Here is a 21,104-nt window from a genome sequence, read left to right on the forward strand (position 1 = left end):
TGATTGCATTGACTTGGAAGCATAACGTTTCTACGCCAGGGACCGTAGCCCTTATTATTTGACATAAATTTCAACTTCTGTCTTTTCCCGAGGAAAAGGGGTCTTTACAGCCGGAGAGGCAAACAGACGGACAAAAAATGGCAAAACAATGTTTTTACGCATTTTAGATAAAAATTAAAAGTATTTTCGGAATTTTCCTTTATTTGTAATATGAACCCTAGCTTCTTGCCGAATTTGATGATTCTCTTTTAACAGAAGGTATCCTATAGGTTTTGAAGAGTGTGTTTGTGAGCACCAAATTATGTGACATACTCGTAAATAGCCATATCATTTGATTGCATTGACTTAGAAGCTTAACTTTGTTACACGGTCAAGGGACTGTGCACCTTAGTATTTAAAATAAATTTCAGCTTGATACCTCTATCCTTTCTGAGAAAGAGCGGTCTTAACAGTCAGGCAGGCAGATGGAGAACAAAGTGATAGATTAAGAGTTCTGTTTTTACCGATTTAGGTACACAACTCTGAAACCAAGAATGAGGAGGTGCTGAAGCTGGAACGAGGTCTTCTTTGAGCAAGAAGGAAATGGTAAAAAAAGACTGACTGCAAAATAAATAATGTTATGTTCTGCAGTGCTCGCTCAAACCGGCGAAGCAGAGATCGTGACCCCTACGGTTTCAAGGTCCTGATTGGCGAGTTCTGTTATCAGCGTATCGTGCGGTCGCTGACGTTCGTCAGATCTGTGCATCAAACAGCCACACTTTCTTCTCTGCAGTGTTGAGGAAGCCAGTGAAGGAGACGAAGACGTCGCTGACTGTGCAGGTGAGTACAGCAGCCCGTGTGAGACTCGTTTGCAAGAGTTTGTAAGCGTCTGCTCTTTATTTTGTGGAACTTTTACAGTCACTAGCAAATTGTGCAGGTCGCTCTGAAAAATATACAGGGAATCAAAGTCTTAAAGATGCAATAGCTGTCATAAAACTAATCAAAAACGATATCGTCATACGGGTACTTCGAGAGGAATAGTAAAGTGTTGAACAGCTGGTCTTTCGAGGATAGGGCCTAAACTGTTGCGTATGACGAAAAAGAAAAAAAAAAAAAAAAAAAAACAAAAGCCATAATAACTTTTTTATGCACTCGTATAATATTTTAATATAGCTTCAATGCATTTGGTCCAGTGGGAAACGAATTATTTTGTTCCCATTGTGATGAAATTTGTACACAATTGTGTGTATTTGATAGGAGTGTTGTACCTGGGGGATGGTGCATCACAGCACATATTTCCCGGGCAGTCTCTCAATCTTGAGACCGAGTTTAGAATCACATGAAGGAGCCTGCGCTAGCAGTTCCTGGTATTTTCTTTTGTTTTCTGTTGTTCTGAGACGTGAAGCTGCGTTTCGTGCAGCTTTTGGAAATATTACGAGTTCAACATATTTTAGTGTTGTATAATGCACTAAAAGCCGTTTTGAGGATGCTGTTAATTCCACAGTAACACCGTTTTATGGCGAGTAACATTCAACATATTTTAAAAACCAATTATGTAACGTCTGCACGGTAAAGTCATACTTCGTAAGCCAGGGACTATGCTATACCGTGAAACGGAAGATCTTCATACCATGGAACAAGTGATATTTGTAAATCAACTGAGTTTCTCTAATCTCTCAACAATTTTCCGTTTCTCGAAAATGGAAATCTGCGTTAGTTGTCAACAGCTGCCATTTCAAAATATTTTTAAGTTGCAATTGGTTTTTAATAACACTTCTTTTTAATTTCATTTAATTTCCTAATTATTGTGTGCTAGAATAGGAACTTAATTCGTAGACAATAAAATACAGTATTTAGTAGATTTTCTTGATCGTACCCACTTTAAATTTGAATAAAATGTTTCTTCCTATGCACACTGACTCGTTCTATTTGGAACAGTTTTTCACATTTGGAAAAACCCTAGTTTTCTGGTACTCTCTTTCCACTACAGGCGGAAGTGTAAAAAGGGTTCCAAGGACGAACACTCTCTTCTAGTCCAGGACAGCGAAGAGAGCCTTTTCGTTCAACGACGAATTTTTGCATCCTAGCCTTGTTTTGAGGTTATGAATGAGAAATATGTCACTCTGTTAAACGGGGTCTGAGTAGAATTTCATTTAATTCCCGTTAGAACACTTTCGTCATAGCAAAGGAGAAACTTATGAGTAAGTTAATGCAGCAGCAGATAGAGACGCCGCTTGTAACGCTGTAGTAAGTTCTTATTTTGTAATGAACGGTTCGCAGCTAATATGCGATAAAAATTTCGCTCTAAAGTGAATATGCAAAGAGAGCAATGAAAAAAATTTATCTTTCTTATGCTGCATATGTTCAACTACTGTGTAGCTTTGATCAGCACTTAACATCTTTTTTAAACCAATGTCTAATCCATGGAACTCTTTCTCGGTATTTTGTGTGCACTTGGATCACGACGATGAAACTATTACTCCTCTCAGCATTTTCTATGTCTTCCTCTGGATTCAGAAATACTTGGAATGTACCTAAATATTTCTTTTCATTATTAAGGAAACGATTAGGTTTCTTTCTCTAGTACGTTTTCTCGGTTCGAAATCATATATCACGCGCCTCACCTAGATTTCCAGCAAGTAATTTCACTCATTACTCTTAGCGCCATTCTTTTTAAGCCTGAATGACTTTTTCAGCTTTATATAATTGTTCTGCTCAATGAAAAACTCGTTCACACACACAGACACAACGCTGTTTGGATACAACCGAATGATACATAGCGAAGCGGTGTCGAATTTTTCATGATGATTGTTTTTTTTATCACTTTTCATTTTCCAATCCAAGCAAGAGTAATGCGGGATTTTTAAGATCCGATCCATTACAAAGTCACGGTTATTTTAAACCAATTACGTGACGAATGAACAGAAGGGTTCCCAATACGGAATAAATGCGACGAGCTTACCAGTCTGGCATTCAACTGACAACGGCTGGAAACCTTCGAGAACCTAGATAGATATCGGGGATTTGGAACTATTTCAATTTATTTCCGGGATAATGTTGTCCTTTGTCCCAGACTAAAATAAAAATTATGTGAATGTATATTGTGTATGTACGTTGTGTAGGGCGTGTACAAAGGTGTAGTGCGTGTGTTCATAAAGGAAAAAAGTCGGCGTGTTTCTGTTATCCGTAATTTGAAACTGCTTGCAACGGATACTTCGGGAGACTACTGCAACGTGAGGGATCTTATCAGACTACTTTTCCTCGTTTTTATCTGTTCGCGGAACAGTACAAATAACCTCACAGTACAAATAAATTCCATTTCGGAATGCACTTAAGGTTCTAGAAGACGGTCAAGGGGGGGGGGGGGGAGGCTAAGGGAGAGGGGGTTTGGGTAGGGTGACCAAATTATTTTCGGTGAAAACCGGGACACATTCACCCGGGTGCCAATGGATACCTCATTCCACATGTACCCAGGTTTCTTAATTTTAAATATATTGGCGTTTTGTTGATACATTTTGTTAACCCGATTATTATAACTGATAAGAGGATACAAAATACTGATATAATGGAGATTATCTGTATAATTAATGACATTTAATAAGCGTGTACAGTAATAAAGAAATGTATTAGGATTTTACAAAATTTTACATCCATTCAACTTTTAATCAATTAATATTAACATGAGCTTTAATATTAGTGAGCAGTTGTAGATGGAATTGACTGTCCTTGGGAAAAGGGTATTTTTCACTGCCTCCAGCCTTCTTGATCGTGTCTTTGTTCTTTGAGACACAGTGATAAAACTCGGTACAATCCATGTTGTAGTTGTACAGGATCTGCAGGATTGCTTCAAGAGAGTCAACCTCCATTCTGTTTTTTTCATCAGTCCACTGGGTATTCATGAACGAAAATATTCTTTCCACATTGTCGTTATGGGCTGGGATTGCAAATAAATAACTTGCAATTATTACCAAATCAGAGTAATGCTGAAGACAGTCACAGCTTTTAAAAAAACTCGGCTGCTCGAACTTTCGTCTCTTCACTTGACTGATGTTTCACAAAATAATTTTGTAGAGTTTTACTGCAGCTCGGTGCACTGTATCTGTTAATATGTTTCTTTGACCTGATGTGATCAACTATGTCGGAACGTCCACCATGACTTATACTAATAAAACAGTTACATACGGAACACTCTGCTTCGTAATCAAAGCGACCTTTCTTAATGAAAGTCCATCCCTTGGAATAACAGTCACTGAACTTGCAGGCACGTTTCGGCATTGCGTTTCACAGTACTGCAGCAATAATACCACTAATATGAGAAAAAACTATTGCAGTTTGTCTGACAAAACATCAACTACTACACTGTTCTGACAATGAGTGTGTGAGCAAGTGGCGCGACAATCGGACGGTTTCATAGCTCTGTTACAATAATACAACTTACTACTTGTTGGCCAAAGTACTGCTCAAAGTAAATTATTGCCTAAGTGTATCAATACTGACACTGTGATTACTAGTATGGGACAATGGAGGTTTTAGATAAATAAGCTAAAATATATGGATTTCTCGTATTTCCTTTAATAAAGCGAAATTCCAAAAATTTGAGACAGTTTCACGAAATGTATTTAAAAACTGAATTCCGGGACTTTTGAGCGTCCAGAAACAAATTTTCGGGACACCGGAACACAGGGATGAAAACCGGGACAATCCCGGTTTTCCAGGACGTTTGGTCACCCTAGGTTTGGGGAATATGAATATCGCTTAACAAAAGGAGAGTTGGGGCCCTCCACCGACAAATTGGAAGAATTTGGTGTTGCTTAAAGTAGTTTCCGGTAACCGTTTTGGAGTTCAGGGTAAAAACGTGTCTACAGAATGTGTGTGCCCGAGAAAATAATACGATTTGACTGAGATGTCCGGCGATTTCGATGTTTTTGTCGTGGGTCAGCAATTTAAGTGTTGGTAGGTATACCCGGCATATTTAGCTTTCCTGATTATTGTAAGTGGTACTCGTACCATAATTTACATCCAGTGTACATTAATAAATAATACGACACCCATTTTAAGTTAAATGATACTTATTGGTTTAGATAGTAAGCTATATGCCGCTCTTATTCTTTTGTTAAAATATGTTTTAAATACATTGAAACCTATACTGCTACATAATTATAAAAAAAATGATTGAATCTGTAGAAGTAATATATTCGCTGATTTATGAAGTCATTTTTTCCAGTGGGGGGGACGGGGGGCTATAGCCCCCATAGCACACCCCTCCTCCCCCCTCCCCCCGCCTTGCCACCGCCCCTGAGGTTAACTATATCTTCCAAAAATGACAAATAATCGGCCCTTAAGAGAAAATCATTCTTTATAACGGCGTCTACGGGTTTTCCCACGAACAATGGCTCCTGTCCGTGGCTCAATAGTAAGCCGCTTAGGCGACACGCCAGGGTTAGGTAAATCATAAACTGTTAGAGATAACCAAATAAAATTTTCTAAGGAGACTGAAGAAAAGCCACCCTCAGATCATCGTTCCTAGATCCGTCAGACGTGATCTGCCTTTATTTAACAAAGTATGTATATTTCCGTTACAAGTTCCGTTACACCTCTCCCATTCTCGTGTCATTGTTACAAGATTAGCAAATTTTAGTAGATAGTGTTATTGCAGGTCTGTGGGGAAAGATTCAGTTGCGTCTGAAGAAGAATGCTGTGAAGACCTGGAAGTGGAAAAAATCTGAGACAAACACTGACACCTAGTCTTCCTAAAATGGAACTGCTGTTGGCTGTTGATACTATTGTTAAGATTGTGCCAACAGTATTTGACCTAAGGCGCTGCAAAATTCACTATCTCTGTGTTTTTTTCTTTTATTTTGTTTTCACGCCTCATCCTATACGACTATTCTATCCAAGTGAGTGAGATTTGGCTACACTGCTGTCTAGATATTTCTGTCATAACTATGTTGCGGATCTGCTATACTACAAAGCCACAGAGTCGTAATACTGTGCTTCAGGAGCAAGGTTATTATCTCATGTAAATCTCAGTGTAGTGGTACTTATTTTCACTCCCTTGCAGTTGAATCAAGAATGAATTTCGCCCATGATCAAACTCACCCAACACGTTATCATCGAGGCAAACGGAAGCACTTTTTCAAATGGTTAGTATGTGGTATTTCCACAGTAACTGATAACTATGTGACATCACTTGCAGAAGCGTAATTTTCTACCCTCAAGGGATTCAGATTTGACGCAAACACGATAGTATGACGTCCATGAATGTGAAATGTTAGGTAGACTCAAAATGTTGCTGCCAACCTATTATCCCACTTATTTACAGATTAGTCTACCAATTCTGTCACGTTTTTGATTAGACTGTTGCGTACCAGAAAGCAGTAAATACTACTTTCTATAATATCTGCTTATGAGCACTCGTTTTGTCTCTCGATGATCACAAGCACTAGCTCCGGATAAACGATGAAATTATATTATACTCTAGGTTTACGCTGCTAGTACATCACCATAATTAATCGATGTTGATGTTTGAATGTGATATTCTGATACAAAACGCACTACTTCAAGATTCACTGCTTATTTGTCTGAAATAAAATACAATTCGAAGACACTCAACACCAAAACGCGAAGTGCAGACACCTGAAGAGAGCACATGCGCAAATGAATGGTGTTAACTACTCTTCAGGCACACTGCTACACTGAAATGGAAAAGCAAGTAGAAAGAAAGACCTTTTACTGTATGATAACATGACGGCATAATAATCACTGGAACCAATTACTTCCATGAAATATCTAGGAGCGATCTGAAGTTAAACGACCACAATAAAATTAGTCGCAGGTAAGGCAGATGCCAGTCTGTGATACCTTGGAAGAACACTCAGGAAATGTCTTCCATCAGCAAAGGGAGTAGCTTTACGAAACATTCGTTCGTATAATACTTGACTATTACTCGTCAGTCTGGGATCCGCATCATACAGGATTGATAGTGGACATAGAGAAGACGCAAAAGAGAGCAACACTTTTCATTACAGGATATTTTACTAAACAGGAAAGCACCATTGGGATACTCCGGTAACTCCAGTAACAGACGCTGCAGGAGAGGCGTTCTGCATCACTATATGGTCTGCTATTTAACTTCGAAGAGTGTATGTTTCTAGAAGAGACAGTCAATATACTGCTTTCTTTTACGTATATCTCGCGAAAAGACCGTGAAAATAAACTTAAAGAGATTCGAGCCGACAGAAACTTACCAGCGAGCCATTCACGACTTGAAGAGGAAAAAGTCGGGAATTGGCACTGGTACACAAAATACCCTCAGCCACAAACTGTGATGTGTCTTGTGGAGTACAGACGTAGATGTAGACATGTAGACGACAGAAGTACCAGTCGTTACATCAGGAAGCTATCAGAGTCACAGGCATTGCCTCTTACTTAGACAACTTAACATTCTATTTTCCAGCATGACAATGCCTGCACCCTAGCTGTGAGGTATCTGCAACTTACTTCTGAGTGTTAAGCTGTCCTGCAGTCTCACCAGATAAAACTCACCGGACATTTCTGCGACCTGCCTGAATACTTTTAACGGATGGGCTACAGCTTCTAGTAAGAGCATTACGAAAGAGGTTTGATGAAATCTAACTACACCAGTAAACCGCCACCTCCGATTCTGTAAAGAATCGAGCTCCCTTGTATAAAACATCACATCTCCCGAACTATGAGTCGTGCAACGATATAATTTTGCAGGAACATGCAGTGGTATATGTAGATACTACCTAAAAAATATGTTGCGAATGGAGTTAGTAGTAAAGAAGGAAAAAATTGAAATCTCTTGCCTGACGCTGCAGATGTACAGTATTAACAGCGAGTGAGGTGTGTCAGCCTGAAATATACTCGTAAATTTTTGGAGTTATGTGCAAAACGTACTGGAAAATTGTAGGTCCTCTCATTCTCAAATACTAGATGAATGTCGTCTGGGCAATTTACACGCTATGAGTTACACTGGCCGAACACATATACACGGTTTCTAGCTGCAACTCTTAACTTAATGTGTTAAACCTTCAACATCACATTATAGTCCTTAATGAGTAAATTATGAGAACATTTTAAATTTTAAATTCGGTCAATAACAATGTGAAATATTGAAAACCAAGTTTCGTTTCTCCTGGATATGTAACCTGCAACTCACTGTGCATTGAGTTAGTCGTTTGGTAATATAGATCCTATATCTTCGAAAGACATTTTTAAGAATGTCAGCACGCTTATAAATAAGTGACTACTATACAAAAGCTCAGCTGAATTTTGTAATATATCAAGTTTCTTATATAAGGATTCTTTACATAGTGGTATTGAGGCGTAGCGCCTTCGCATCGCTCCTGTCACTTGGTAGGACGATATCGTTATAGGCATGAGTCATCGACAGATGTCACCAGCTGACATGGACCTGAGTTACAGAGCTGCACGTAGTTGTACTAGTAGGCGGCAGAGGTCAGCAGTTGACGGACAGTGCTAGCAGTCGTAGTCAAAACAATGTTGTAAAGTTATGTTTGATTAATATTTAATGTATTTGCATAATTATAATTGTTTATATGTGTAGTAATTAGCAGTGTGAGTGTTGTATGAGTGAAGAAGAACAGAAGTAAATGAAAGTTGTTTTGTTTATTCGCGAAGTACCAGTTAAACTATACAGAGGATTTACTATAATTAAATGTGCATCAGTTTATAGTACTAATAAATCGTGAGCAGAACACAAATTAATCGGTAATTTCAGAAGGAGTAATTTTATATTTGATACTTTTCTAAATTTGTTTATTTAGCAATTGCCATAGAAAGAAATTTTTTACTATGATTGGTCATTGAAGTAAAGCGCGGGTTAGCGCGGGATAATACTGCAACCTGACTTGCTGTTTGTGATATCAGCCAATCGGAAAACTGCAGGCTCACGCCAATCTATGCTGGGAACAAAGACTTTGGTGTGATCTAGGGGGGTCGGGGCTGAGGGTTCGGACGAGTAACATATCATTGAAAGCAGCTCCGACGAAAGTACTGTAAAATCGCGGAAAAATGCTAATTACGAGTTCACGAAGTAGTACAAAGCGTATTTAAGTGAACGGCATAGTGGAAGTCGTGTGGAATTTCAGACGGAATATCAAAATTATTGCTTTTGACTGTTAGTTAAAACCGCGTGGCGTGTTGTGCGATCTAAGACTGGAACAGGTATTATGTGTAGAGCAGAGTGCACAACATTTGAGCGAGCATTTTAATAACTAAACGATCCGGTGAACTCTATTAACTTCGGTAACGGGTGTACATACCATAAACTGACTACGTATGTGATTGTGGTGTGCGTGTGAACTTTACATTGTGTTGCCACTTAGTACGGACTTGGCAGTATTAACTGTGATCTTTATCGTAAAAACACACCTGAAAATTTACATTGCCAAGTTAAAACTTTTATTTCAGTAGCTAGCCACATCCCGTTTACCGGACAATTCTATGTATGTTGCGACCTGCAATCGACAGTAGTGGTCTAGTATTTTCTACTACAGCTTTTAGCTAGACAAATGAATATTGCTGGACACTGGCAGGGCGGTAAAAAGTAACGTGCCGCGCCGCAGTATTTTCTCAAACGAAATGAAATAAGCTGTCGTCAAGCCAGTTTAAAAAAAAGGACAAATCAGCAGTAAGGGATTACCATTGGTACTATTCTGAAAGTTGTCAAAAGCAAAACCTCACTTATCTGTACTGTATTAGTATCACATTGATCCCATAGAAAGAGGGAATTCAGAATTTAAAGCTACCAGTCACAGGTTTCTATATTGATTCCTCAGTTGTTTCTGATGTACGAAGAAATAGCTGACTGAATATTTGAATGTGTCACAAATGCTCCAAGGCTAGCGGATTGACATAAAATTTGGATGATACTCTGTACACCCAACACAGTATTTCCTGCAAAAATCTTTTTGCTATAAAAATAATCTTCTCAATAAATGAGATAAAAGTAATACATGCCGTTAAGTTTTTCTAACTTAACTGGGACATAATCATTTCAGAATTAAGAATCTTTTTTAGTTCAACTACATTTGCAGTAAGCATTAGTTCTTCTATAGCTCTATAGCTGCTTTGCAGTTTAGCAAACTAGTTTCTTCTACATATTGCCAGTTACTAATGTGTTACAGAATTGGGTATGAGGGCACATAACTTACAGGGACAATATTTTCAGAGCGTACAGTCAGAGTATAAGAATTATATCGTCCTGCACACATCTCTTCCAATAGCTTAGAATTATGGAAACTCTTTCAGAATACATATATTTATTAATGCTCTTTTTAGTCATCAATATTTCTCTTGTCTCCAGAAGCTGTGCAATCCATGAATTTAGTACGGGACCAAAAACTACCTTTTTATTATCACAGAAATGTGTCGGATCATTGGTAAATCTGTATTCAAGCACTTGTCAGGGTGCATTAAATGTCTTATGGCTAATGTGTTTCAGACTGAATTACATAGTCTGTTGTATTTAAAATATCTGAATGACAATATATCTTCTACTGAGAATTTTCATCAGCTGTCTAAGGCGTCTGACTGTGCAAACTACAACATTCTGCTGGAGAAATTTAAAGCTTATCGCTTTCAAGGTACAATGAGTAAGTCGTTCACTTCATATTTAACTGAAAGCAAGCTAAGAGTCATGTTACATAGCTCATAAAGCTCTCATGATGAATCTTCTTCTGATATGGACAATTTACTACTGGTGTTCCACAGGGTTCCATTAAGGGACAGCTCATCTAACTGCTGTATACAGGGTGTTAGAAAAAGGTACGGCCAAACTTTCAGGAAACATTTCTCACACACAAATAAAGAAAAGATGTTATGTGGACATGTGTCCAGAAACGCTTAATTTCCATGTTAAAGCTCATTTTAGTTTCGTCAGTATGTACTGTACTTCCTCGATTCACCGCCAGTTGGCCCAATTGAAGGAAGGTAATGTTGACTTCGGTGCTTGTGTTGACATGCGACTCATTGCTCTACAGTACTAGCATGAAGCACATCAGTACGTAGCATCAACAGGTTAGTGTTCATCACGAACGTGGTTTTGCAGACAGTGCAATGTTTACAAATGCGGAGTTGGCAGATGCCCATTTGATGTATGGATTAGCACGGGGCAATAGCCGTGGCGCGGTACGTTTGTATTGAGTCAGACTTCCAGAACGAAGGTGTCCCGACAGGAAGACGTTCGAAGCAATTGATCGGCGTCTTAGGGAGCACGGAACATTCCAGCCTATGACTCGCGACTGGGGAAGACCTAGAACGACGAGGACACCTGCAATGGACGAGGCAATTCTTCGTGCAGTTGACGATAACCCTAATGTCAGCGTCAGAGAAGTTGCTGCTGTACAAGGTAACGTTGACCACGTCACTGTATGGAGAGTGCTACGGGAGAACCAGTTGTTTCCGTACCATGTACAGCGTGTGCAGGCACTATCAGCAGCTGATTGGCCTCCACGGGTACACTTCTGCGAATGGTTCATCCAACAATGTGTCAATCCTCATTTCAGTGCAAATGTTCTCTTTACGGATGAGGCTTCATTCCAACGTGATCAAATTGTAAATTTTCACAATCAACATGTGTGGGCTGACGAGAATCCGCACGCAATTGTGCAGTCACGTCATCAACACAGATTTTCTGTGAATGTTTGGGCAGGCTTTGTTGGTGATGTCTTGATTGGGCCCCATGTTCTTTCACCTACGCTCAATGGAGCACGTTATCATGATTTCATACGGGATACTCTACCTGTGCTGCTAGAACATGTGCCTTTACAAGTACGACACAACATGTGGTTCATGCACGATCGAGCTCCTGCACATTTCAGTCGAAGTGTTCGTACCCTAGATGCGTTCTCCCAGCCAATAAGTCCATACAATAATTTCTTTTTTATAGAAGCAAGGTACGTCGTCATCAATAACAATAATGCACAGGGGGATGGAAAATATATAAAACTGATGGTTCAAAATTCCTAGCCAGGCATGTTGATCATAATTTTAATCAGAAATCATATGTCATTCATCTTCTCAAACGAATGACTTCATAAACATTGGCTTTTCGTGTAATTGCTGATTTTGATGATCTTGATGCTATACGGAATAATTTTCTGAGGCAATTACACACGGACACAGAGTATTAAGTGCACAGAAACGTAGTTTAAGAATAATAATGTCTGGTCCCCATCCTCGAAATTCATGTACGCAACTGTTTCAAAAAGGGGCCTACCAGCAACTGTCTCACAATATATTTAGTTTCTTATAAAGTTTCTTTTGAGGAATTAGCTACAAACTGAAAATAATATTTGCATTCAGAAATATTGCACTAGGAACGAAAATAGCCAAACTTACACCCAAAGCTCCAGATATCAGACACTCAGCTCGGTACCAAACGTTGGACGTCGATAGAGTATCAATCAAACCACCGATTTAGTTCGTGATATGTACTGTCGTCAACTAGAACATGCAGAAACGGTGACTAAAAGTAAGACCACAAATATGGAGCGCGAGAAAACCGTATCTGTCAGTAACAGATGAGAAAAACTCGCCTGGGTTAGTTGGTAGAGCTTGCAGACATCGACTCGAAGGTCTCGCATTCAAACCCCCTGTTGACCGATTTTTTTAAACTGTTGACAACTTCTATATGGAATAACATTTACCTGACATGTAAAAGGACTTTTCAGAGTTTGTAGCAAAGTTTTTTTGGCTGCTTTCGCTTCCTTAGCTGAACGTTATGTACTTATTAACGATATTATTATTTTGTTTTTATTACTACTATTAGTTTTATTAATTATTATTATTATTGTTATTATTACGTCTGCATGTGTAATGCGACCGTTTCTTTATTTTTCTCTTCTGGTTGTATATTCTGTGAAACTACAACTACTTTCAAAGAAACAAAGCGATAACAGACTGCCGAGAGGTCATTGCTGTAAACTCCAAACAGCCCTTTTATATAATGTCATAAACATTTCTTCGTATATAACACCTTCACGTATAATACAGTAAGAAAAATCGTCATTGGGGTTTGAACCCAGCACCCTTTACACGCTGATCCACCGCTCTACCAACTTCCCCACAGCATTCGTACGCATGATTTACTCACAGTCATGCTTTTCTGTACTCCGTAAATCTGGTGTTACTTTTAATTTACGTTTACGTCCATCCTGCTGGACGACAGCATATAGTACGAACTAAATCGGAGTTTTGGGTGATACTCTATCGGCGTAAAATGTTTGGTACCGATCTAAGTATCTGACATCTGGAGTTTTGGGTATTAGCTTTACTGGTGCACAGAAAGCAGGAACGTAAGCACCTATAAAATTTTTTTACAGACTCCCTTGTGAATTAATAGTTTTGGCAGATAGTGAAATCTTTAAAATAAAATGAAATCATTTCTACATCATTTCTTTTGCTTCATAGATGAATTTGTAATTAGACAATACGTATTGTTGGGCTACAGATATCAAATTATGTTGTAGATCAAGATTTAAATAATCCATTTACGGCCAACATATAGTCGTGTTTTCACAAAGACAAGTTATCATATTTGTAAATCTACTGAGATTCGTAGCATTCTGAATCCTCAGTCAGACACCCTGTGTGCTGCAGAGATCATGTGTATTCTAGCGCACCTAGTATGTGGAAAAACGTCTTTCCAGTCATATATCTCCCAGATACACCAATTTTTGTAAATGAAATTGTATTAATCACTGAATGGATAATGTTAATACATTGCCATTATTTCCACCATTTAATTCTTTTTGAAATAGTATTAAGTGGAAAAGTTCTACGTTCGACTGGAGAGAAATTGAGAAGGCTTCTGCGAATTTTATTCGAAAATAAGGACACTAGGACGTTAAAAATTTAAAAGCTTTATGGGCGGTGTTAATTTCTCACAGTCTACTTTACTTTCCAACTAAATTGCCGTTCATTTTTAAGCACTTTCCGTAACTGTCTCTGCCAGGAATCTGAACCAGTGGACAAGGATGGGCTTGAGCTTCGATTTTGGCGAAGTTGAAAAGCGCCATTGCGTTGACTATCGTTTCCATTGCGCAATAATGTAGGCTAGCCACGTCCTCAAAAATGTATAAAAAAATTATCTCCACCTCGTCGACATCGGTCAGGAAACGCTCGTCATCTAGAGACTTTTTGATGTTGGTACAGGCCAGAAAAAATTTTCGGCACCCATCTTGCACATAATGAGTGATATCCGAGATTTTTTGGTACCATAGTGTAAATAGTGAACGTCCAGTACGAGCAAATTAGTAAACCAGACGAGCAATAGTTAGTTTTCAATCAGGTCGCAGTTTCTGTTCCACTTGCAGTGCGAATCCGTCGATCTGGACACTGTGCCTGCCACTACCCACTTTTCCATGCATATTGGACTGTTACTGTTATATCAGGATGCGAGCAGAGTTGGTGACACTTCACTCTTAGCTCCAGGCTGTGATGGCTTCAGCTACATAGCCCAAAGCTGCTGTGGATGAGCATCAGTATTGTGGGCTGGCAGTGGCGATCCAATGGACGTCCAGCATGTCTGAGTCCTCTGATCGGTCCTCACCAGAGGCCAGACCAGTTACTGCTTGCACTGGGGTTGAGACCTCATCCATGAATCCGTGATCGAGGTGGGGAGGGGGGGGGGTCACTTAGGGACGTCGCAGACGGCGAAAGACTTCCCAGGGGGCCGCATGTAAGGCCTCCCTGGTTAGTCTGACAAACAAGTTCCAGGTGCTGTCTGTGGCTGACACCGTCAGTCAGCCAGATGCAGTCGCCCGTCCTGTTTCAGAGGAAACCTCTCAGCCTGCAGGATCAGGGCAATTACAGAGGGCGGGTTTATTGGCAGTTGGGCGATCCAATGCTAGGAGCGTTATGGAGCCCATTGGGGACTTGACTGCCAAGAAGGGGATTATCCAATGTGCCCTCTGTGTGCATACTGGGCGGAGTTGTTCCAGAGGTGGAACGGATAATTCCGGATGCCATGAAGAGCGCAGGCTGTAGCCAAGTGTAAGTGGCGGCTCACGTCAGTACCAATGATCTGTATCATTTTGGATTGGAAGAGATTCTCTCCGGGGTCGAGCAGCTAACAGAAGTGGTAAAGGCTGCCAGTCTAGCTTGCAAAATGAAAGCGTAGCTCAACATGTGCAGCATAGTCGACAGAACTGATTGTGGACTTCTGGTACAGAGCCGAGTGGAGGGTCTGAATCGGAGGCTCATACGGCTCTGCGGCCGTGTAGGCTGCAGATTCCACGATTTAGGCCATAGGGCGGTCAGGAGTCCACTAGACGCAGGAGGCGGCTGCGCGCGTAGCAGGGGCTGTGTGCCGTGGACTGGGCGGTTTTTTAGGTTAGAGGGTCTCCTGGAAAACACAAAAGGGGCTTCAGTCGCAAAGGGTGTAGGCCGAACACAGGAAGAACGTAGATACAGGAACCATCGGTATAAAAGTTGTAAATTATCGTAGCTGTGTTGGGAAAATACCAGAGCTCCAAGCGCTAATAGAAAGCACTGATGCTCAAATCGTTATAGGCACTGAAAGCTGGCTGAAGCCGGAAATAAGTTCAGTCGAAATTTTCGCGAAATATCTAACAGTGTTCCGAAAGGATAGGCTAAACCCAGTTGGCGGTGGCGTGTTTCTTGCTGTTAGAAGAAGTTTATCTTATCGCAAAATTGAAGTATAAAGTTCCTGTGAGTTTGTGTGGGCAGAAGTCATTCTTGGCGACCGGAGTAAAATAATAATTGGATCCTTTTACCGACCTCCCAACTCGGATGATGCAATTGCTGAAAGGTTCAAAGAAAACTTGAATTAAATTTCAAACACGTAGCTGACTCATATAGTTATAGTGGGCGGTGACTTTAATTTCCCCTCGACAGGTTGGCGAAAATATCTGTTTAAATCCGGACGTACGCGTAAAACGTAATCCGAAATCGTGCTAAAAGCATTCTCTGAAAATTATTTCGAGCAGTTAGTTCATAAGCCCACGTGAAGAGTAAACGATTGTGAAAACACACTTGACCTCTTAGCAATAAATAATCCTGTGTTAATAACGAGCATCAAAACCGATTCAGGGATTAGTGAACACAGGGTTGTCGTAGCGAGATTGAATATTGGAATTCCCAAATCCTCGAAAAATAAGCGAAAAATATACCTCTTCAAAAAAGCAGATAAAAATGCACTTGATGCCATCCTGAGAGACAATCCCACTCTTTCCAAATTAACAAAGTAAGTGTAGACCAGATGTGGCTTGAATTCAAAGAAACAGTACCGGCAGGGCAACTGAGAGATTTATACCAAATATATTAACAAACGACTCCTTGGCACACAAAACTGATCAGAACACTCTTGCAGAAACAACAAAGAAAAAACATGCCAAATTTAAACGGACGCATAATCTCTAAGATTGGCGATCTTTTACACAAGCTCGAAATTTAGCGCAGACTACAATGCGAGACGCTTATAATAGTTTCCACAACGATACTTTGTTCCAAAACCTGGCAGAACCCAAAGATATTCTGGTCGTATGTTTGTGAAGTATGTTAGCGGCAAGACACAATGAATGCCCTCTCTGCGCGATAGCAGTGGAAATACTTTAAAGGACAGTGCTGTCACAACAAAATTACTAAACACAGCCTTTGGAAACTCCTTCGCCAAAGACTGCCAACATGAGTAATGTACAAGTAGATACCCTCGGAGTAGTGAAGAATCTCAAATCACTTAATAAAAGCAAATCTTTCGGTCCAGGCTATATGCCAGTTAGGTACCTTTCGGAGTATGCTAATACAATAGCTCCACAGCTCCATATACAACCGTTCGCTCGACGCAAGATCTGTACCCAAAGACCGGAAAGTTGCACAGGTCACACTAATATTCAAGAAAGGTAGTAAGAGTAATCCACTAAATGACAGGTCCATATCAAAACGTCCATAAGCAGCAGGATTTTGGAACATATATTGTGTTCGAACATTAGGAATTCCCACGAAGAGAACTGTCTATTGACACACAGTCAACAGAGTTTTAGAAAACATCGTTCGGTGTTAAACACAGCTAGTTATTTACTCAGATGTTGAGTGCTATTGACAAGGGATTCGAAATTGATTCCGTATTTTAGATATCCAGAAGGTTTTGATACTGTACCACACAAGTGGCTTGTAGTGAAATTGTGTACTTTTGGAATATTGTCTCAGTTACGTGACTGGATTCATGGTTTCCTGTCAGAGATGTTGCAGTTCGTAGTAACTGACGGAAAGTCGTCGATTAAAACAGACGTGATTTCTCGAGTTCCCCAAGGTAATGTTACAGGGTCTTTGCTGTTCGTTATCTATAATATATAAACATTTAAAACACAATCTGAGCAGCCCTTTTAGGTTGTTTCCAGATGGCGCTGTCGTATATCGGCTAGTAAAGTCATTAGAAGATCGAAACAAAAATTGCAAAACGATTCAGAAAAGATAACTGTATGGTGAAAAAGTGTGAGGTCGCCCACATGAGTGCTAAAAGGAATCCGTTAAACTGCAGTTTCACGATAAATGAGGCTGTAAATTCTATTAAATAACTAGTTATTACAACTAGGAACAACTTAAATTGGAAGGAACACATGGAAAATATTGTGGGGAAGGCTAACCAAGGACAGCGTTTTATTAGCAGGACACTTAGAAAATGTAACAGACCTACTAAAGAGGCTGCCTACACTACCCTTGTCCGTCCTCTTTTAGAATACTGTTGGGGCGTGTGGGATCCTTACCAGGCAGTATTGACGGAGTACATCGAGAAAGTTCAAAAAAGGGCAGCACGTTTTGTATTATCGGTAAATATGGGAGAGAGTGTCACAGAAATGATACAGGATTCGGTCCGGACATCATTAAAAGAAAGGCGTTTTTCGTTGCGACGTGATCTTTCACAAAATTCCAATCACCAACTTTCTCCTCCGAATGCGAAAATATTTTGTTGACACCGACCTACATCATCATAATAAAATAAGGAAAATCAGAGAGCTCGCACGGAAAGATACAGGTGTTCGTTCTCCCCGCGCGCTATACGACGAAAGTCGTACCATATTTACAAGTAATGTGATGTTCACCAGGTCTATATTGTATCTAAGATTGCAAAGCAGGCCCTACATCTTGAATAGAACGACTAGCCTGGGTTAGTCATCAGGGCTAAAATTCCGAAAACGTATCATCAGTCAACCAAACTGAGAAAGTTTGCCTCGCTGAAGAAGTACATTTAATATAAAGAGCTCAATCGTCGGACAATGAAACACAACTTATATATTGCTATAATCTAACCCAAAAAATAGTGTAAACCGTGGTCAACACAAAATCCATGAATGTCCAGCGTTTTCTTACATAAAGCTGCCACAGTAACTGTGAAGGTAAGATTCAAATGGTTCAAATGGCTCTGAGCACTATGGGACTTAACTTCTGAGGTCATCAGTCCCCTAGAACTAAGAACTACTTAAACCTAACTAACCTAAGGACATCACACACATCCATGCCCGAGGCAGGATTCGAACCTGCGACCGTAGCGGTCGCGCGGTTCCAGACTTCAGAGCCTAGAACCGCTCGGTCACTTAGGCCAGCCGAAGATAAGACATGATTAACAACACACAAAGAGACATTTAACATTCATTCCATTTTCCATCTATGACTCGAGTAAGAGGGAACCCTGTCAGACGGTAAAACGAAAAGTACCCTCAGGCATTCACTTTACAGGATCCTTGTAGGACGATGCTCCTTGAATAGATGTAAAACCGCGGACTCGTTTTTCTGTATTTCTTTCATTTCTTGCAGAATATAACGGCCATTAAAGAAGAAAGAAGGTTCTGTTAGGAGAAGTATGGATCGCTACGGTTCTAACGGCAGAGGAGTCATGGACGAAGTGGACATCGCCCGCCAGCCCAACCAAAACATCGCTGACGACGCTGTGGACGCCAAACCCGATGGAAACGACAGCGGTAGGTAGGTAAACAAGCACTGACGTGTGCCGGAAACATACCAGCGTTACGTGTTCTGTTATTCATTTATGAAGTACAAATCATTGATAAATTTTTTAATACGGTTTCGTTATTCCCAACAACTCTAATTCACCAAGGTCACAGCCTTATGCTTATCTAATTTGTCACTTTTTATGACAGGGCTAACTCTTCTTCCTTAGATATAAATTTACGGGAATTGCATAAGTAATTGCACAAGGAATTTCATGAGAAAGCAAAAAGTGTTGTCAAACTACTGTTAACATATACAGGGTGGTCAATTGATCGTGACGGGGCCAAATATCTCACGAAACAAGCGTCAAACGAAAAAAACTACAAAGAACGAAACTCGTCTAGCTTGAAGGGGAAACCAGATGGCGCTATGGTTGGCGCTGCCATGGGTCAAACGGATATCAACTGCGTTTTTTAAATAGGAGCCCCCATATTTTATTAAATATTCGTGTAGTACGTAAAGAAATATGTATGTTTTAGTTGTACCACATTTTTCGCTTTGTGATACATGGTGCTGTAATAGTCACAAACATATGGCTCACAATTTTAGACCTACAGCTAGTAATAGGTAGGTTTCTTAAATTAAAATACCAAACGTAGGTACGTTTGAACATTTTATTTCGGCTGTTCCAATGTGATACATGCACCTTTGTGAAGTTATCATTTCTGAGAACGCATGTGTTACAGCGTGATTACCTGTAAATACCACATTAATGCAATAAATGCTCAAAATGGTGTCCGCCAACTTCAATGCATTTGGCAATATGTGTAACGACATTCCTCTCAACAGCGAGTAGTTAGCCTTCCGCAATTTTCGCACATGCATTGACAATGCTCTGACGCATGTTGTCAGGCGTTGTCGGTGGATCACGATAGCAAATATCCTTCGACTTTCCCCACAGAAAGAAATCCGGGGACGTCAGATCCGGTTAACGTGCGGGCCATGGTATGGTGCTTCGACGGCCAATCCATCTGTCATGAAATATGCTATTCAATACTGCTACGTGCCGGACATCCATCATGTTGGAAGTACATCATCATTATGTCATGCAGTGAAACATATTGTAGTAACATCGGTAGGACATGACGTAGGAAATCAGCATACATTGCACCTTTTAGATTGCCATCGATAAAATGGGGGACAATTATCCTTCCTCCCATAATGCCGCACCATACATTAACCAGCCTAGGTCGCTGATATTCCACTTGCCTTAGCCATCATGGATTTTCCGTTGCTCAATAGTGCATATTACGCTCGTTTACGTTACCGCTGTTGGTGACTGACGCTTCGTCGCTAAATAGAACGCGTGCAAAAAATCTGTCATCGTCCCGTAATTTCTCTTGTGCCCAGTGACAAAACTGTACACGACGTTCAAAGTCTTCGCCATGCAATTCCTGGTGCATAGAAATATGGTACGGGTGGCAATCGATGTAGCTGTAGCATTCTCAACACCGACGTTTTTGAGATTCCCGATTCTAGCGCATTTGTCTGCTACTGATGAGCGGATTAGCCGCGACAGCAGCTAAAACACCTACTTGGGCATCATCATTTGTTGCAGGTCGTGGTTGACGTCTCACATGTGGCTGAACACTTCCTGTTTCCTTAAATAACGTAACTATGCGGCGAACGGTCCGGACGCTTGGATGATGTCCAGGATACCGAGCAGCACACATAACACACGCCCGTTGGGCATTTTGATCACAATAGCCATACATCAACACGATATCGACCTTTTAGGCAATTGGTAAACGGTCCATTTTAACACGGATAATGTATCACGAAGCAAATACCGCCCCACTGGCGGAATGTTACGTGATACCACGTACCTATACGTTTGTGACTATTACAGTGCCATCTATCACAAGGCGAAAAAAGTGGTCCAACTAAAACATTCATATTTCTTTACTTACTACACGAATATGTATTAAAAAATGGGGTTCCTATTTTTAAAAAACCGCAGTTGATGTCCGTTTGACCTATGGCAGCGCCATCTAGCGGGCCAACAATAGCGGCATCTGGTTTCACCTTTCAAGCTAGACGAATTTCGTTCTTTGTAGTTTTTTCGTTTGATGCTTATTTCGTGAGATATTTGGCCCGGTCACTATCAA

At 40.3% G+C, this 21,104-nt stretch overlaps 1 protein-coding gene across 2 annotated transcripts in view; it reads left to right on the plus strand.

The window, feature by feature from the left end:
• Positions 1–741: 741 nt before the first annotated feature.
• LOC126417492 (caspase-1-like) overlaps positions 742–21,104 on the plus strand; it is a 139,495-nt gene continuing 119,132 nt past the window's right edge. Inside the window, exons 1-2 of one of the 2 annotated variants that reach the window (XM_050085123.1) lie at positions 742–819; positions 18,802–18,965. In XM_050085123.1, coding sequence (XP_049941080.1) covers positions 18,848–18,965 — 118 coding nt within the window. In that variant the 5' untranslated portion in view covers positions 742–819; positions 18,802–18,847. Of the gene's footprint in view, positions 820–18,801; positions 18,970–21,104 lie in introns of both variants that reach the window. The other variant, XM_050085122.1, reaches the window with a different exon arrangement.

Source organism: Schistocerca serialis, chromosome 1 (genome assembly GCF_023864345.2).
Source record: "Schistocerca serialis cubense isolate TAMUIC-IGC-003099 chromosome 1, iqSchSeri2.2, whole genome shotgun sequence".
NCBI lineage: Eukaryota > Metazoa > Arthropoda > Insecta > Orthoptera > Acrididae > Schistocerca > Schistocerca serialis.